Source organism: Sparus aurata, chromosome 1, assembly GCF_900880675.1.
Source record: "Sparus aurata chromosome 1, fSpaAur1.1, whole genome shotgun sequence".
In the NCBI taxonomy this organism is placed as follows: Eukaryota; Metazoa; Chordata; class Actinopteri; order Spariformes; family Sparidae; genus Sparus; species Sparus aurata.
Window position 1 is genome coordinate 38088432 of NC_044187.1, and position 20838 is coordinate 38109269.

At 40.2% G+C, this 20838-nt stretch overlaps 2 protein-coding genes across 3 annotated transcripts; both read left to right on the forward strand.

Annotated features, from left to right (window-relative positions):
* The first annotated feature begins 1039 nt into the window (after positions 1-1039).
* naf1 (nuclear assembly factor 1 homolog (S. cerevisiae)) lies at positions 1040-12461 on the forward strand. The gene is given in 10 exon segments (XM_030429962.1): positions 1040-1090; positions 2503-2784; positions 2957-3098; positions 5665-5758; positions 5905-5987; positions 6106-6266; positions 6377-6428; positions 10299-10386; positions 10483-10759; positions 10761-12461. Coding segments are annotated over 9 exon segments (1278 nt in total). The 5' UTR covers positions 1040-1090; positions 2503-2524; the 3' UTR covers positions 10882-12461.
* A 483-nt stretch (positions 12462-12944) lies between these two features.
* LOC115589202 (CD209 antigen-like protein E) lies at positions 12945-20532 on the forward strand. 2 transcript variants are annotated; one of them, XM_030429976.1, is made up of 5 exons: positions 12945-13088; positions 17079-17186; positions 18400-18554; positions 20007-20110; positions 20234-20532. In XM_030429976.1, the coding sequence occupies exons 1-5, from the start codon at positions 12980-12982 to the stop codon at positions 20376-20378; spliced, it is 621 nt and encodes a 206-aa protein (XP_030285836.1). In that variant the 5' UTR covers positions 12945-12979; the 3' UTR covers positions 20379-20532. The 2 variants fall into 2 exon arrangements, with proteins under 2 accessions (XP_030285836.1, XP_030285845.1); XM_030429985.1 differs by lacking the exon at positions 17079-17186.
* Positions 20533-20838: the final 306 nt, after the last annotated feature.

Consider the following 20838-nt stretch of genomic DNA (forward strand, 5'->3'; position numbering starts at 1 on the left):
TTATTTAGCCTACTTTCAGTAAATGATAATACTCATTTTAGAAAAATTCTGAACACATGGTCTTTACTTGCTATTGAGTATTACGAAGTTGCTGTGTTTCTGCTACTGCTACTAGTTTTATTTCAAGATTTGAATACTGCTTCGAAAACTTCAGAGTACATTTACTAATTCACTTTGCTTACAGCTACTACAAGCAGCTTTTAACTGGTTTTCAAACAGTTTAACAAGTTAAGTAAGCAAGCAAGACTATCGATAAGAAGATGTCTATTTCTGTATAATTAAAACAGCGATTCTTAATGCCCGTTAGCGACTCAGATTCAAATCAAGGTTGGATAAATAATACAACTATTTATTATGGTGGAATACTGAGGATGAATTGTGCAGTCTCACAGCATGAGGAAAGGGTGCACTGCCCTCCTCGTAGTTTCAGGTCTTCAGACTGCGCAACAACCTCGCGCCTACCCGGATAAACACAGGCCCACGTGTGGTGGATGTAGCATGCAGCTGTGTCAAGTTCACACACAGGAATGGTTTCGACCGGAATAAGAAAACTTTGCCTTCAAAATAAAACATAGGAGGACTTCGGTATGGTGACATTTCCAAACAAGGTACTGCAGATGTATCAGTGTAGGATTATGTTAATTTGAGTTTATTTTTTGTATACATAAATCCCTATTGTACAATAATTATTTACGATGCAAAGTATCATATGTTCTTACTGCCTTGTCTAATCATGGACTGCACCTATGCGTGTATTGACATAGACGTACCAGCCATTATACGATTATATTATACTTTTTCAAATGATTTAGTTTAAAAAAAAGTAATTGCTATGAGTAGGCCACCATATAATGTGAAAAGAGCTAAATATAATTACGTGTGTTTTTTTCGTGAGTTTAATATCTCGCTTTAAGCTTAGTGTAGTTTGTGTAGTACTCGTTTCCACGTGTAATTTTAAAACACGACCGTAAATGAAGCTTTTATTGTAAAAGTTTAGAAACGGAAGTAGTTCCGTCCATTTTGAGTTTACTTGTGAGCAGTCTCATGAGGTACATCGCAGCACGCATCCAGAAGCCTCACAAACAAACAGGTAATAACGCTAATTAACTACAAAGAAACATTGATACTGTGCACGTATACGTTATTGCACATGGAAGCTGTCGCAGAGGAGCCCTGCTGGTCCACAGCTCCTGACTCCACCTCGGAACTCAAAACACTAACGCTGTTACACCTCGTTAGCTTCTTAGCTAGTTAGCCAAGTAACGTTAACGCTTGCATGGACGTTAATTACACTTCATTACATCTCTTTTAGTCACCTTAGTTGGTCTATACTGTGTTTTTACTCTTATGTCGCCCATTACTGGCCAGTGTCCTTTTTAAAAGAAATACAATCCAATATTGCTATAAGTTACGTTAGTTTTCAGGAAATGGAAGAAACTGGACATGTGTCCATGCTGTATACCTTATTTCACTCTATTAGTGATGTTCGATACCACCGATTTCCTTTCCGATCCGATACTTAGTAAAATTCAGGCTGGTATCAGCGATACCAATCCGATACCGATACTTTGTGCAAACACACCCAATGTATCTGGTAAATCTGACAAAAAGTAGTGTATTTCAAATCATAGCTACATAAAGAATAGAACATGTCAGAGTATTTAATTATTTATTTTTAAATTCACAGGGCAAAACAAATGATGGGGCCACTCTGCACTGAATGCTTAAACTTATTTAGATTCAACTATGTATGTAGTCTCTCCAAATAGCCTACAATAAGGGGATACAAACACTTCTGTTTGATAATACTGGGTGACTCATATTGAAATTGCCAGTGAAATATTTAATTAAATAAATAAATGCCACAATAATTGCACAAGTTTGACAATACCTACATTTTAAAATATTCATTTAACAGTAAAAATAAATTCTACTGATTGTAAATAATAATAGATATATTTTATAGATAAAATGTTATTTTTTATCCATCTTTTCTATATTTTTCTAAGTTCACCATGGCTGTTTTATCGCAATTGCTCTGTATAATTTAATGACACCTAGTCTATGTAATCCACTTGAAATGATCAATTCTTTAGAAAACCTTACCTGAATAAATCTAGGCTTTTTTTTGCCTATGTGAGATTATCTCAGTGATACACCTATTATTACTCCAAGCTGAACTCATGCAGCTATTTGTTGAAGCATGTATTTATTTCGTTACTTATTTCATAACCATATTTATTAATTTGAACAACTCCAACAGCAACAGTGCTTAGCGCTGCTTAAAGCTCCACATGATCTCTCTCTGTACCTGGATAGTGCCTGCAGCACCGAAGGACTCCTCCAGAGATGTCTGTCTCCTGTCTCCTCTTCTGTCTGCCTCATCATAAATGCCTAATATTCTGTGTTGTGGTTTAATCGATCCGCACATCACTAGTATTAACAGCAGATTAAATATTCAATCTCAAGCTGCCATTTTTTTTAGTTGATCATTCAAGGTAGCCCCCCCTCCTGTACATTGCAGATGGATGAAAAACTATCAGAAGAGAATGGACAGACATTACCAGCGCACAAGGAGGGGGAAGAGGAGATGGAGGTTACCATGACAACTCAACTAGAGTGTCTTGTTGTAACTCCAGACGATGCAGACACGTCATCAAATACTCAAACACATGGAGAGGAAACAGGAGATGTACAGGCGGACTCAACAGCAGCAACGCTATCTTCAGTCAGTGTGTGTAAGACAGAGGACAGTGATGACGATGACTCTGAGGATTCAGACAGGTATTTACACAGACACACAATACTGTGATAACAGGCTCGTTGTTTTTAGACCACTCATGCTCAGTAATTTTGCTCCAGTATCTTTGTATTTGATATTAATGAAGTTCTAAACTGGAATCAATAACAAATGACTGACTCTGATTCTCTCTCTCTCTCTCTCTCCTGTCCTCAGTGACAGCTCTTCCTCCTCCTCCTCTTCATCATCCAGCTCTTCCTCTTCTTCACCTTCTCCCCGCATGTTTGGGAATGATGAAGACGACGAGGGTTTCAGCCAGCCAGCCCCCATCAAAACTAGAGATGAAGTCTTGCTCGAGGTCAGTCTGTGATTGTATCTTTGAGGAGTTGGAAGGTTTTCCATTCAGGGTCTGCTTCACTAAACAATGTTTAGTTCTCATTTTTAAAGGGTAATTCCTCTATTTTTAATCCTGGGTCCTATGTTTTCACGTTTTGTTGTGGAAAGGATTCATACTCAGCAAAAGTTCAGGAAACGGTCCAGTAGATCGCTTTAACCTGTAACTGAGACATCACTGCAACATAAACCTGTGGGGCAACTCCGACTGTTAACGTTATGTCCACTTACAGTGTTCGTCTCTCTTTGTAGGAATCATTTCCTTGATGCTGTCACACTCTCAGAATAACAACCTCAGCCTGTCAGGGACAAAACAAGCACTTTCAGTGGATGTAACTTTGACAGTTGGAGTTTCCCCAAAGGTTTACGTTTACTATCCATAGTTCAATGCACACTAATGTCCCACACATTTTGCAGTTAAATTTGGGTCACTACTTCCCATGCATTTCTCTCCAGATTTTCTCTGCGTTTGTCAGAGTCCTGCAGTGACAGCGGGTTGGTGTGTAACCGGAGAATACTCCTCACGCAAGTAAATGGGCAATCACTGTTACTAGACTCACAGCAGACAACATAGTGACTGCAGTTTAGAGGCGACAGTTTGAGGACATTTTGTTTTTGGTGTTGCGTACAATGATGAGGGAACAAAAACATTGGACAGAAAAGTTATTGTCAGCCAGCACTGCTCACCTCGTGTCGCTACCTTGTGGAAACACTTTAAAGATGAGCATACATCTCCATCGCCACAACCACCCAGCAACATCGCTGTGTGGAAGCAGGAGAGCCGAGCAGGTAATGCCGTCAGTGAAGCAGCAGTTTCTGCCTCATGCCTTCAAACAAACCTATCCTACCACACCAGAAAAACACAAAAAAACACCAGTGCAGTTGGGACATTCATTGTTAAAGACTTACTGCCCTTTTTCAGTGGTGATGGATCTGGGTTCTCATCACCTAATGGAAGCAATTGATCCATATTACATTGAGCCCCTTATACATTTATTAGAGTTATTCTGAACTCTATGAAAACACACGCAAAACCATAGAGGATGAATTGGATAAAGCACAGAGTCTTGCAATCACCAAGGATAGTTGAAATGAATTAAATGATTATACAGGAATAGATTGATAACTGATATTGTGCTGTATATTCTATCCTTGTAGTAAATATTGTATTCTTAAAATAGGCTGAGCATTAGCCATTTCTGAATGTATGTTTCTCTCAGATTATCTATGGGGTACCAGCTGTGAGCTGTCAGGACAAAAGTCTTCTCTCACTTTTGAAATAATGTTACTTTATATTATACCAGTAGTTGGGCCAAGAGACACATTTGGCATGTTTCACGCTTGAAAGTGTTTATATTTTTTCATAAGTTTATTTATATGACATTATCCAACACACCAGTAACCTGAGACACATTAAGTTGTTGCTAGAAAGCAAAATAAAGAGAGAATTTTGGATAATAATATTGTAGCTTTTTTTTCTCCTCATACAAAAAAGGCCTACTAAACCAAAACTGTAATCCAAAAACTGAGGAACACTGCAGACTAACTGTAGCGTTGCACCCCTAGTATGAATCATGCAAACATCAGAACATGTAATTCAAATTAAAAAGGAAAATTAGCAGAATTCCTCTTGTAGGTTTATATCAGAATCAGAAATCCTTTAATGTCCCGCAGACGCGGAAATGTGTTTGTCGCAGCAGCGTCAGAATGTTACAAGAACAGAGCAATGGCAAAATAGACAATATCATTGAAAAGGAAAGGAAATAGAATCGACGTGTATACATATTTACATGATATAGTGCAAGAATGAACAGCAAATTTTTATATACAGATTTTGCCACCACAGAGTCATAGGAAGAGGTCATTAGTGCTGCCCTGCACTCCAAAGGACCTGAGCTTCCTCAGCAGATACAGTCTGCTCTGACCTTTCTTGTATGTTGCTGCAGTGTGATCAGTCCAGTCCAGTTTATTGTTAATGTGAACTCCCAGGTACTTGTAAGATGTCACCATCTCAATGTCTGTTTCCTGGATGTTCACCTGTGTGCAGGGTTGTTTGTGCCTGCTGAAACCCAGCGTTGAGCTGGAGGTGGTTCCGCTTGCAACCAGTCCACAAAGTCCTGAATAAGTTCTCTGTAGGCTCCGTCGTCCCCGTCCTTGATAAGGCCGATGATAGCAGAGTCGTCAGAGAACTTTTGTAGATGGCAGTGAGGGGTTTGGTGGTAGAAGTCTGCGGTGTACAGGGTGAACAGGAAAGGGGCCAGAGGACTGTTCCCTGTGGGGCCCCTGTACTGCAGATTATTGTGTCCGATACGTAGTCCCGAGTCCTCGCATACTGTGGCCGGTTGGTGAGGGGATCCAGGATGTGAGGTGTTGGTTCACCCCTGCAAGCCCCAGCTTGTCCCCCAGAAGTGCAGGCTGTATGGTGTTAACATAGCAGACTTATAGCAGATTTTTTCTGTGTTTCGTTGCATGTTAAACCAAACAAACAAATGTACCTTTACATCGAGCTGACATGTTGTGTTTGTTTGTAGGAACTGCCCATGGTGGAGGAGGTGTGTATCTCTTTACCAGAAGATTCAGAACTCCAGCCTGTAGGAACGGTCTCCAGTATTATACAGCAACTTGGTAAATATACACACACACACACTTATGTTCAGGTCACACTTCAGCTTTTACTGATGGATTTCTAACCTGGAAAACCCCAGTGGAGTAGAAGCTTTTAATGTGTGATTTCTCAGCTCTGTCTCAAACTGTTCTTTACGTGTCTGCAGTCATCATCCAGTCCCTGAAAGACATGCCAGCTCTGACTGATGATAGTATCCTCTTTAGATCTGATAGGCTGGCTTTGGGAAAGGTGGGTGAACCAGCACAGGTAGTCTGTATGACGACCTTCAGCTTTGTCAACTCTGCTTCTCTGCATCAGTTTATTCTCATCTTGTTGGTATCCACATGTGTATCTGTATGTGTTTCAGGTGTTCGATGTGTTTGGCCCAGTGTCCAGTCCACTTTACATTTTGCGTTTTAACTCTGAAGACCAGATAAGCAGCAAGGGGCTGACGGTGGGACTGACAGTTTATTATGCACCCACCATCAAAGAGTGCACAAGATACATCCTCATTCAGCAGCTCAAACTGTAAGTATTGCATAGGGCACATTCAAGGTTTATTGTTGAATAATAGTCGCCTAATTATGATGAACTGACATTTGTTTCTGATCACGCCTAACTAATACATATTTTTTTAGCTTAAAAGGATCTGATGCATCCTGGAAGAATGACCAAGAGCCACCAGCGGAGGTAAACACGCACACTGAATGAGCAAGACATGGCATTATTGGGTCATTATTGTTTGATGCCAGAACAATGTACAGAACTTTGAGAACTACATAGTGTTTGGGTAATTTTCAGATCCTTGAAATGGTCTAAGACGGAAAGGATTCAGTATATTCAGAAACATCAGCTCAGGGCGCGCAGGTCGTTGAGTTGTTAGAGTGCATGCCATGAACGCAGTGGACCCCGGTTCGACTTTGTCCTCACTGCAGCGGCCCATTCATTCAGAGCCAAGACATACCTTTAAAAAATTAATAAGAAGAAATATAAATTACCCACAAAAAGTTTAAAATAATTGAACGTACTCAAAGCATATTCCAGACAGAGATGTTACGAATGGGAGCACATCAGATATCACATTCCCATAAGAATAAATGGACTTCCGATTGACTCTCCTCCGTACACAGATGTGGAAACAGGGTGTCGAGGGTTAAAAAAAATGTACTATGCAATTCTCAAAATCCAGTAAAGACATTTACAGGTAGTGTCAAATATCACTACTTTTCTTCAAAATGGCATGCTGACATTACAGAATGCATTGTTTTATACTGTAATGGTAGTGAGATTTAAAAATGTGGTTTTAATGGAAGTCAATAGGGTATTTTTGGCCACGAAGGTGGTTAGAGGGAGTATCTGTTACTACATAAAATATACTAATGCAATCAAATCAATTTTGTTGGTAATCTTTGATATATCCAAGACTCTAATCACCACCAAAGCCCCATCAGCCTACTACTTATTATATAGAAAATAATACATTTTTTGTGGGTTTTTTATAGATAATTAATAATTCAAATAATTAAACTGGCATTTAAAGGGTTAAAATCCTGAAAATTAATGAATATTTGATTATTTTGATCAGGGAACAAGTTGATTAAGGGATTCAAGCAAAAACAAGCAGAACAAAATATTGATGTATGAGGATTTTATGGCAGATTTTGTGCGTGTAAATTTTTGCCACGAAGGTGGTTAGAGGGAGTATTTGTTACTACATAAAAACTACTGATGCAATCAAATCAGTTTTGTTGGTAATCTTTGACATATCCAAGACTCTAATCACCACTAAAGCCCCATAAGCCTACTACTTATTATATAGAAAATAATACATTTTTTGTGGGAGTTTTTTGATAGATAATTGATGTATGAGGATTTTATGGCAGATTTGTGCGTGTACATTTTTGCCACCAAGGCCGTTAGAGGGAGTTTTTTTGAGGAGGGCACAAGGGTTAAAATGATATATTTCTTTTTATTATATATACTAGTGCATTGCCTGTAGGAAGTATGTATTCCTATAGAAAAGTGGGAGGTTAAGTGGCTTTTTCATGGATGGCCAAATGAGGCTGTGTTTGAAGGTGGAAAGTCAGGGATATAATTTGCCGTTTTTGACTATTTTTGATTTTACGATTATATTTCACCGTAAAAACTATTTACCTTGCCTTGTTTGGTGTCATTATTTTCAACACAACCTCACATGTGTGACTGTACAGTTATTTTTTCCATTTTGACATACTATACTAACACAATGGACCTAAAATCGCAAAAAACATAAAAGCTGAGTAGAAAAAAGTTAGATTTTTTACTGTGTAGACTCCACTACACACCAACACACTACACCAAACACTACAGAACACACTAACTATACACACGCTATATGTCACAAATCTCTCAACTCTCAAAACTCGCGATCTCTATTGAGGACACTTTCGTGACAAAAGCCTGATTCTTCCCGCACCAGACACAAAGCAAACGTGACGGCAATGTTCGCGAAAAAGCGTGGCGGACATTATTTACCGTAAATCCGGTTTTGGACGTGCCAGCACGACCGTCAACTCAGGAGGTGGGGCTAGCAGCTAGCTACACACGAACATCCACAGATTCCGATTCCAGTTTGTTGTCCTTGCCTATCCGGATCTCTTCAGACTGGAACAGACTCGGTCCGGACTCGTTTAGTCTCATTAATCCACAACAGTCAGATTAGATGCACAGAACAGAACGGGACCGAACCGCCGGCAAAACCCTGGTCCAACTCGCGCCGCTGCGGGTATAAATCAGCTTGTTTCGGGCTCTACAGTGATTGGCTCTGGTGCGCACGTGGCTATGGTGGCTACGGTTGACGATGCTAGCGGAATTGGTAAATATTTTATGAAATCATTTATTAATGGTATCACTGTAGTCCAAACAAATCCGACGTTGCACACCCTTAAACCACTCAGCAACCATGTTAAAACTCTCAGGCCAGTCTGATCCTGATCTGCAGAGATATTTGAGGCGCACACACACAGACACACAGAGAGTCCTTGCTTTTGTAGAGAGATATTTTTGTAAAAGCTGCTGAGCTTTATAGCTTCTGTATCCAAGTAGACAAGTGTCTTCTTGTTTTATTAATTTGTCTTGTTTGCTCTCAGAGATTATTAAATAACCTGATTTTTCATTAAAAGCTCAGTGCCAGTAGTAGAAAAAAATTAACAGCACATTAACTACAATTTTATACAGCATAAAAATAATGAACATAAATGACATTAACTGTTAGTCTGGCAATTCATAAAATAAGATAATACTTTATTCATCCCACAAAGGGGAAATTTGCAATTTGCATTTAATGTTGATAAAATTCAAACCCTGGATTATCAGCCTGTAAACTACATTAGTGCACTAAAGTACAACACAAATGACCCAGACCTGGTGGAGGTCTGTGCTCTAATCACACCATTTTCTAATTATATAAATTACAATATATATTATAAATGACTGACAAAAATGTACATGCTATGATTATATTACTAGTACTGATTGACTTAAAATAGATAATTTATAAGTAGTGTTGTTGATCAGCATACTTGAGAACACCAGCGCATGTTATGGTAAAGTTCATGTTACCAGTGTGAACGTTGTGTTTGCATACAGAGATGTGTGGAACCACATCAGACTGTTAAACAGTTAGCTTTACCCCTGACTGCCTCGTGCAACTCTGATGGTGAAAAAGTTCACTTGTCACAACAAAAACCTCGCTTGACTTCCATCTGGGGATATTTAACGTTATCTATCGTTAACCTGCAGCTCTTTGAACTCTTTGAACAAGTCCGCATGTCTGTCAACTGAAAGTGGCATGAGTGCTCCTGCCGACCGTCCTAGGCTTGTTGAAAAAGCAGACGCACGAAGCGAAATATGGAAATATTTCGCTTACGTTGCAGACAGTAAGGACAAGCCCACGGACACCACAAAGCCCGTCTGTAAACGATGCTTTAAATCCGTAAATGACCAAGGGAGCCAACACATCTGTCTCACTCTGCTCTGTGACTGTCTGTCACCGTGAAACCACGCCAGGCAGTGAGGAAGCAGAGAGAAGCTGCACACAGACACGCTGCCCCGCTGTCGCACAAAGTTCATAAAGTACCGATACTAATAAAACGTGAAAAAGTATTGTTCTTAACGGCTGGGTACCGCGGTACCTTTCTAGTATCGGTTTACCATGCAACACTATTTACAGGAATAAATAAATGGCATACACATAAAATTTGAAACAAAAATCAACATGTAACTAAAAACTTCTATTTGATCTGACGCGGAATAACCCCATGCATGATCAAAGAAAGCTGTGATTGTGAATGGAGGCAATTGGTGGAAACCTGCAAAAGCTTTAGTAAATCATGTGCTGACCATTCTCTGTTCTCATAGACTGGATTCTTGTTTGTTATATCAGATCAAGATCAAACCGAGTAAATCTGAAAAAAGTGATGGTTGGGCCAGAAAATATTTAGGACTTCTCTAATTTTGGTAATTTGATGTGGAATTTCCCTTTTATTAACAAGAGTCAATCTCTGTCTCTCTTCTCTCTAGGCTTTAGATTATAGTGACGACGAGAAAGAGCAGGAAGCTAAGAGGAAAGTGAAAAACTCCAAAAAGAAGAGGGACAGTAACAATACAGGTATTCACACACATTCAGCAAATGTATTCTGAATTAACAGAAAAGTTTAGATAGTCTTAAGGAGTTATCCCCCCATCTGCTTTTGTTTCTCTCCAGATAATCCTGACCACATTACCCAGGACATCTTGCAGCAGCAGCAGCAGCAGCAGCAGCAGCAGCGTAACATCAGGGTTTTCCCACCAAGACATGCAGGGCCTCCATTCAGGCACCAGAACCCAAGGAATAAACATCCACCGTTCCAGCACACACACACTCCACCCAGACAGATGCACCCACCATCCAGACACACAAACCTTCCTCCCATGTACCTCCCACCTCCCTGCCCTTACCCTCCTCCACCTTTTCCACCACCCAATTTCCCTATCTACCCCCCCCCCTCCCTCTTTCTTCAATCCAGCTTTCTCTTCTCCTCTCTGGCCATCAAACTCCCCCATCCCCTTTTCTAACCTCCCTCCTCCTCCTCCGCCCCCTCCCCCTCCTCCTCCTCCTCAGTGATGCCCAACACATACCCTCTGTACATGTAGACAGTCAGGCTGAACAGCTGGACAAATTATTCACATGTACCAGTTCCTGGCTCTGCTTGTCAGCGGTGTGAATTAGGCCGTGCAATCACTGATTATAACACAGGACATTGACTTAATATTGCTGATGGAACGACATGCACAGCCAGCCTTTGTGTTGTTTTTATTATTTATATATCATTTTGACTATATCAGTTTCTCTTTCCCACAGCTGTTGATATTAATTAACCATTTGCACCCCCAGTCCTGAAGGAATGTAGTCCCTAATCAAAATGGTGATGGTAATTATCACTTCCATCCTGTTCACACATGGAGAATAAAACACCAGAAAAGCAGCTGCTATTCATTGTGAAGTGAACCTCAAAAACATGTTTGCACCACTCACTGTGACTCAAGACTCAGAAGGTTGAGAAATATTTAGCTTGATGCAAAAGTCTTGGCAACAGGCAGTTGTGCTTGGTTAGATTTCCTTGTGAAACAAGCACACATTGTCCTCCAACTTGTCTGTGTAACAGAATTTTGCACAAAGCTGATCGTCACAGTCAATGGTTGCCTGATTCTTGGTATTGTATTTAGCTAGACCTCAGCTCAGGAAATAAAAGACTTCCTCTTGTGCCAATATCATCTTATGATTATCTAATGAGGTCATACCACCCAGTAGTTCCAATCTTGTAAATTGGATGCCCAGCACATAAGATTAGGGAGCCTGCCATTTCAAGTCTGTAGGCTCCAGTGAACACTTACATGATGTCTTTAAATTTCACTATTGAGCATGTGTCATTATTTGACAGCAAAGTTGATCAACAGAATATTTATGGAAAGCTTGATGAGTTCCTCAACATCTGTGGTATTGATAAAGTTTCACTTGAAGGCAGAATTCTGTGCATTCTGAGCACATGTGAGTGTATGACAACTGTTGCAATTAGTGTATCCAATGAAATCAGTTTGTTGTTCACTGAAGGCAACATGTCATCATTCAGTTTTCCGCAAACTTCTGGTCAAATATGCATATGGTGACGATGTATACACAGACATACAACTTTGATGCTACTTGAATTCATTGTTTTTTATGGTGATCACTAGTCATGTCAATTGGGTGAAATATGAATTGATTTTTGGTTAATTTCATTATAGTTGTCCTAAAAAATGCAGCACAGCATGATCTGTTCTCAAATGTATGCTCTTGTTGCCTTCATACAGTCCTGTCTCTAAAGCAATATGGTGGTTTAAGGTTTGAAGAAAATTGACTATTGGAAACAACATTTTTGGATGGGTACTAGCAGCCACATGTTTTGTAGACCTTTAAGTTATGTATGTGCTTTAGCATTTATGGACAACATTGCTGTGGTCTGTTAAGATATGAAGGTGAGAGGATGATTGGACTTGAATTGATATTTTCATTTCACTAACTGAGCTGTGAACCAGGACATGTCATTGTCTCTCATTTGCAATGCTGTAAATATGTATTTCTTTTACCAGTGTGCTTTGTTAATGTCTTCATTCATCTGATGAGCTGTGTCAATGGGAAATAAATGTCTTTATGCACGCAGAACAGGCAGTATTTTCAGCCACATTTGTTTGTGTAATCCGTTTTGCTCACCCTGTTGTGTGAAGCTGCTGTGTTCACACTCTACCACATCCTTTTCTCAACACACTAAATGAAACTGCAATCTGGCACGAAACTTCCATAACCACAAGTCCAGAATGTAACATTTCATTTAATCCAAAAATCACTGTTACTTAAACCACAAACAGAGACAGCATGCATTACACACAAAATGTTCAAATTGTAAAAAAAAAAAAAAAATTTAAAGATTCTCCAATTGCACTAAACAATCATAAACAAAGAGTTTGTTAAAAAATAAAATAAAAAAGAACCCCCCTCCTCACAAACACATACACACACACACACAAACATAATCAAATCCATTTAGTGTATTTAGGATGAAACATTCAATGAAACAGTACTTCCTCTAAACTATACAGGGTCCAATGACAGGAAAAGAGGCATGTGTTCAAGTGCTGCACAACAGAAGACATCAAACAGACCTTCTCACTGCAGCAACTTCAAAATGTCAGTGTTGTTTCGTTCAAGTGAGTCTGATGTCCACATTGAAGTTGGTGAGTATCAGGAATTCCCCAAACCTGAGTATGCTGCTGTGGAAAGCCCTCCGAAACCAAGTAAGTAAACATATATTTTTTCAGGGCGGTATCTGTGTGTTACTAGTTTTTATCCGATAGATGTTGCCATAAGACTTATGCCAGTGAATTACTTTGATTTAGATAGATTTGGTACAAGATTTCTGAAATGTTATGCTGGAATATGCAAATGTGGCACTAGTTATAAATGCACTAATTTTCAAGTTTCCAGATTATAAATCTCAGCAGAGCCAAGTTAAAAAAAATGTGTTTTATTCACTTGTCAAACCCCCTTTGAAAACCTTTAGAATATAGATAGGAATTAAAGTGCTGCTGAAGTGAAGATTTCTGGCTCAGAAGAAAAACTCATTCTGAGAAAATGGCCTTTTAAGATAGATAGTCAAATTCCATAATTTATGTATATCACTATGAAACATCCGCAATAATAGTAATACATTTTCATAAAGACGGTTACCTTTGTATGACAAGTTTTTTGATGTGTTATGTTCAAATATGCAAATTGGGGAGTTTCTAGTTAAAATGAATGAACCAATTAGCATGAATATCCCACAGTAAAAAAAACAAAAATTAAAATAATCTGAACACTGGATAAAGCCAGGTCCAAAGTGTTTGGTTATTTGTTTCATGTTGTTGACATGTTAGAGTCAAAGTTTTGGATCTCTCTTTTATCACCAAAAATGGTGAATATGGTTAAAATTGTAACTAATAAACATCACAGTGAAACTTCCCCTGCAGCAGAGCCGGCCCTGGGCATAGGCAGTATAGGCAAATTCTAGGGGCGCCGTCATCCGCGGGGGGCGCTGAAAACCGGGGAAGAAAAATTACAAAATTAATAATAATAGAAAATAAAATAAAAAATAATGTTTTTTACCAGTGCCATTACTACTATTATTTCGAAATATTATACCAGCCCACAGCAACATAACTTAATAGCAAGGGCTATTAAATAATGGAGAGGCCTTTTTTCGTTGTACTGTACCTGTCGGCTGTGTGGGGGGCGGGTCGAGAGGCGAGCTGCTTGAATCTGACCGGACTGAGACCCCAAGACAAAGAGAGAGATTTACTGATACTGTAGTGGAACCACAACGTCCAAAAGACTGAAACTATCCGGCACCAAGAAAAGGAAAAGAAGGAATGAAGAGGACGAAAAACGTGAAGAAGATAGAGGTACAGTAACGTCAATGTGATGAATTGAATGACATTAAAAGTTTAATGCATAGTTACCGTTGTTGGAGCAGAGTGTTAACTTGCTAGCTTACTTCGGACGATAGCAGCATCATTTAATAATCAATAAATAGCTGAGTCGACGTGTGTTAATACTCCCCCTTATATTTATCAGGGACATTTGGAAGGTTAAGGCCTGTTCAGGTGTTATTTTACAGTCCCTGCTTGTATGTCAGTTAAAATGCTATTAGTTTTCCATTAGTTTTTCCATTAGTCTTATGTATAGCACACACCATGCATCTGTTTTATTTTATTAAAATGTAACATGCAGTGGTCACATATACTTCTCTTCTCTCTTCAGATGCACTTTTAAAATATTTCACCACCACCCTAGTGACACAGCATCAGGTGCTCCTGTCCCTCTACCTCAGCACAGCAGAGTGACACAGCATCAGGTGCTCCTGTCCCTCTACCTCAGCACAGCAGAGAGACACAGCATCAGGTGCTCCTGTCCTCTACCTCAGCACAGCAGAGTGACACAGCATCAGGTGCTCCTGTCCTCTACCTCAGCACAGCAGAGTGACACAGCATCAGGTGCTCCTGTCCTCTACCTCAGCACAGCAGAGTGACACAGCATCAGGTGCTCCTGTCCTCTACCTCAGCACAGCAGAGAGACACAGCATCAGGTGCTCCTGTCCTCTACCTCAGCACAGCAGAGTGACACAGCATCAGGTGCTCCTGTCCTCTACCTCAGCACAGCAGAGTGACACAGCATCAGGTGCTCCTGTCCCTCTACCTCAGCACAGCAGAGTGACACAGCATCAGGTGCTCCTGTCCCTTTACCTCAGCACAGCAGAGTGACACAGCATCAGGTGCTCCTGTCCCTCTACCTCAGCACAGCAGAGTGACACAGCATCAGGTGCTCCTGTCCCTCTACCTCAGCACAGCAGAGTGACACAGCATCAGGTGTTCCTGTCCCTTTACCTCAGCACAGCAGAGTGACACAGCATCAGGTGCTCCTGTCCCTTTACCTCAGCACAGCAGAGTAACACAGCATCAGGTGCTCCTGTCCTCTACCTCAGCACAGCAGAGAGACACAGCATCAGGTGCTCCTGTCCTCTACCTCAGCACAGCAGAGTAACACAGCATCAGGTGCTCCTGTCCCTTTACCTCAGCACAGCAGAGTGACACAGCATCAGGTGCTCCTGTCCTCTACCTCAGCACAGCAGAGTGACACAGCCAGGAGCGGTTCTGGGGGGCCAACAGGGGCCAGTGCCCCCATAACTCCGAGTCTGGACCCCCCTGTGGCCCCCCGACAGGGAGTCTGCATTAATAATACAATGACAGATTTCTTGCAATGATTTTGTTTTGAAGGGAAAGGCAGAAATAAAGTGTCTCAGCAGTTTACTACCCAATCAAAATTGCTGAAATTGTAAACACTGTTTTGTCTGAATGAGGGATTTATCTTTTTTTCCGGGTTGTATGTGCCCCCTAACAAAAAAGCTGGCCCCAACATGGCCCCCCTATTAAAACTGGTCTAGAACCCCCACTGGACACAGCATCAGGACTAAAGGCACCAACAGACCTGCTGACGGGACATCTCTTCTAACTGACAAAGTGAGATGAGAGTTAGTTTACAGAGGACCATTTCGAATAAAAAGCAGTCACACATTTCCCAAAAACAAAGATGGAGAGTGTCAACATGACTTTTGTAACAGAGTCTTAGTCATTGCTGAAAAAATCAAAAGAAGCTGGCTGATGTACTCAAACAAGAATGATAGCTTGCACTGCTTCTGCTGCTAAATGTTTTCTCCAAAAGAATACAGACTTAATAAGGAAGGACTAAAGGACTGGAACAATGCAAGTCACTTGCTGAAGGTTCATGAGGATAGCCAGGAGCACAATACCCACATGGCAACATGGAGGAGTTGGAGGTCGTTTGCAAAGGGGCTGACAATAGATAAGAGAGAGATGGCACTTGCTGAGGCTGAGAGATAATGTGTTGTTTATTATATTATTTTATGCTTGTTTATTTCTTCAGTTTTTATTAGGTGTGATATTTTTTGAGTTAAAAGAAATAAAATCTTGAATACATACATGCATTTTCTGTGTGAGTGTATGAAAATTGATTGTGAAATTGACTGCGATGCCACGGGGCGCCGTCTAAAATCTTGCCTAGGCCACCAAATTACTCAGGGCCGGCACTGCCCTGCAGATATGAATACGATTATTTTTTATTCCATGTTTTCTGATACTTCATAAATAAAGAATGTATAAATAAATGAGGGAAATTATCTGATAAATATGTGCTAATTTGCATTAATATGAAAAACATAACTATGCACTTGTAAAGCATAACATCAGAAAACTTCATTTTGTTTAGAGGGTTTAGTTGTTAGTTTTATTTTTTCTTTTACACAGATAGAGCTCAACTGATTCTTGAATTCTGGGGTTGATTCCAAAGTTACAGATTAAAAAGTTCTGTTCTCTATATATCAGCCAATAAACAGACGCTCCATCAATAACTTGTGCAAAACATCTAACAGAGGCTGGATATTTATGGATAAATGATTAGCTTTGTGACATCAGTGCACCAAAACAAACTCTATGGGCAATTATATAATTGTAAATCAACCCAAGAATCTTTCTCTGCATTATAATCTCTAAATTAATATTCCATATGTGCAGATAGCAATGTATGTGTAATAGGCCAATTGAATGATATTATCAGCCAACTGATATGTTGGTTGGGCTGTGGTACCAGATATATTATTTGATGAACAGAGAAAACATTGAGCTGATAAAGTGTTCTTCCTCTCCCTCCCTGTATTTGTGTGTGTTGTACAGAGTTAAGACATCTCAGTGTGGTTCTGCTGAGCTTTGGCGTGCTGTGTGTTCTTCAAGCAATTCTGAACATCACTCTGAGACTTGCTCTGAGTGAGCCCACTACAAAAGGTAGATAGGCAGACAGCTCTACTAAGCATTTTATTGTCTTTTAGCTCATTATTTTAGCTTCACATCCTCTAACTTTACTCTTACTATGCAGAGCCAATCAGCAGAAAGACAAAGTAAGTGACTTGCTGTTGCACAAATAGGAACATTTAGCAAAAAAAAGAGACACTTAACACTATAAGGGGTCCCGATACACGCCCCTTTGCCCCTACCATTTAGCCATGTTCATGTCTAAGGGTAGGGTTGGGAGGTTGCAAGGGTTAGGGTTGTAAGGTTGGGACAGAGTGGTAGGGTGAAGTGTAAAGGCTACATGGCCCTTCAAACAGAGGTTTTTAGAGGCACACTTCAAACTGAGTGTTGGTTCTTTTCTTTATAGGAAACAAAAAACAATCACAACTGGTTTGCTGATGTCTCGGTAGCTAGCTATACTCTCGCTAACATTACATTACTGGTGGTCTGTGCATGACACTCCTGTAATTTGACATATTGTCACATCCAAAATGTTGCTTATGTACAGCAGTTGCTATTGGTACTGCTCTAATATCAGTGCAGACTACCAAGTCAGGAGCACGGCTTGCTAATATTGCTGTGTGATTTTGGGATGTGTAAATAGGCAACTGCTCACCATTGCAACTTCATTGTTCAAAGAGAAAAAGATAACTTGTAATTACTGCAAATATGCAGTATTTCAAGTCTATAGAGTTATATATTGTGTGCACTGTATTTAGAGAGTGTAATACAGGGATACTGATGTAGTATAGTACTACAGGGATTAAAACAATCCAATCTGTATACAGTAGCATTATGAACATTAGTTTTATCTGTCAACATGTCCAGTAAATTGCTTGCTGCAAAGAACAACATTCTGGCTGAAAAATAAATCTGAACTGGTGATATTTAAAGGGCCACTTCACCCAAATGACAAAACACTGTACATATTTCCCTCATTTTATGTGAGGTTTTAAAAAGTATACTTTTCCTAATAGCTTTAATTCTATTCTGCAATTTAATCAGTATAAACTGCTATGAACTCACGCCGGTTTGATTCAGCGACATATTTCACATATCTCTTATCTGACTAGACTCCATAGCTTTGAGCCTTGTTGTGCTCACATGCAGCTTCCTGTTCTCTGTTGCATCATGGCACTGCTCTGTCCAAATGTTCGATATTGTGATATGTTGTGTTTGGACATACTGTCTGTGTTTCTGTGTTGAGGTGAGACACCAGACATTAGCTGTCCACAGGACTGGATGATGTTTGGCTCCAGTTGTTACTACATATCCTCACAGAGGAGGAATTGGGACAACAGCCGGCAAGACTGTTTGCAGAGAGAAGCTGACCTCGTCATCATCAACAGCAAGGTGGAACAGGTACCTATATATTCCTGTGCACCATTTGTAATTTAGAGCTTTGTTATTTCATATTCTTGGCTGGGCAGCAGGGCCAGTCCTCATCAACTTTAACTTTAGCATCACCCAGATAGTCTCTGTACACTTTACAAGTCAGTAAACACAGCAAATTACAATATTAGGAAAAATGCACACACATTAATAAGCATTCATACACACAAATTCACAGGTACAAGTGTCAATGAGATGACGTGGTTGAGGTGAGTATTGTTAAAACGGGTCACACAATACATCGTTAACAGGACTGAAAATGAGAACAGTCAGTGGTTTGAGTTCCCAGCTGCTGAAGGCAGGAAAGGTGATAATGATGAGATAGATAATGTGTTTTCAGTCTGGATTTGAACATGTTTAGGTGCTTGCCTTCTGAATGTGTAGAAGTAGGTTATTACAGAGAATTGGAGGTCTGTGAGCGAAGGCTCCACCACCAAAATAGTCTTATTGAATCAGGGAACAGTAAACTATCTGGCATTAATGGAACGCAAAGATATAAGGAGAAATAAGGCTGGAGATGTACGAGTGCGTCAGTCCATTTAAGGCTTTATAGGTTAGGAGGAGGGTATTGAAATTCTGAAATAAGTGTATGTGTTATATGGTGAAAATTCTTGCATCATGGGAGGACTCTGAATGCCGCGCTTGGATCAATTGGAGTGCTTTTGTTGCTGTTTCAGGTAGACCAGAGTAAAGTTCATTACAGTAATCAACTGTAGAGGGTATGAAGGCATGTGCAAGGATTTCAGCATCTGATTTTGTTAAATTATGGCGTATTCAGGCTTTTTTATGGAGGTGGAGGAAGGCAGTTCATGTTATGTCATGTTCTTGATGTGATGTTCAAATGAAAGAGACTTATCAGAATACTTTCCCCAGGCCTTTTAACTGTATGTGTCTGAGAAACTGTGCAGCTGTCAAGGCTAATGGTGAAATCAGTGAAGAATGAGATGACTCTGTCTGGACTATTCTATGCAGGAAATTCTCACACTTCCAGTGCTGGACCTCTGACAGATATGACTAAAGCTCAACCAGCTGGGAGGAATCATAGGCTGTCAGGGGAAGATATATTTGTATAACCTGCATAGCAATTGTACATTATGTTGGGTTGTTTGAAGATATGACCAGAGGGCAGCATATAGACACAGCACAAGAGAGGACCCAGCACGGATCCCTGTGGAACACCAAATCTGACCTCTTAGCAGGAGGACATGATATTATTGTATGTGACACTTGTGTTCTGTTTTTCAAATTAAGACCAATAACATAGGACAATGTCGTGTTCCACAGTGTCAAAGTCACGTAACAGCAAGACAGATGAGAGATCCATGGTAGCTAGTAGTTCATTCCCAAGCACATATTTTTATGCAGTGTGACAGTGTGTGTGTATCTGAGCCTGTTGTTTATGAGGATGTTGGTTTCTTACAGGCCTTCCTCACTGGATTCACTATGGCAGCGTGGGTCGGTATGACGGACAGGGAGGAGGAAGGATCTTGGATGTGGGTTGATGGGACACCAGTGAACAAAGACAGGTGAGATTGATGAACATAGAGACAATTATCCTCAAATATTCTATTATATTTATACAGTTCTGCTGCCATGTTGATCTGAACAGTGCACTCACTGTTACACATGATGTTTTGCTCTGTCCGTAGGTTGCAGTGGGCCAAAGGGCAGCCTGATGGAGCGTATGGAGGAGAAGACTGTGGTGACCTTCGATCAGTGACTAACTTCACTGGCTTGAACGATTATAACTGCTTAGCTAGGAGCAGTTGGATCTGTGAAAAAAAAGTACAGTAGCTTAACTTTGTGTGGATATGTTCATTGCTCCTTCACCTTCCTTTGCTGTCACTAGTCCAGATTTTGTGTTTGTAAAAATAAAAGAAGCACAAAGGGAGCAGCAGGGATGCTTTGTTGAGCAATGATCTGCTGTCATTAACCAAGTAAGAACATATTACAAGCTGCTTACTATGTCTTTGAAATGTAGCTGTTTAATCAGTCCATCTATCCATTTTCTGCTTCCCACAGGGGAAGGTGACATATTCATATCTGACATTTATAAGTTTCTCTTGGGTGCTGAGACCATGAGCTGTGCAACAGCATCTGCCCTCAGTAAGAATACAGCAGGGGTTTTCATTTATTCCATCCTTATAACTCCCTGCAGACCTCCCAAGTCTCTACATTGTGAGTGTGACCAGTTGTGTGTGATGACAAACAAACATCATACCATCAAATGAAAAGCAGCAAGTGAGGGGATGGC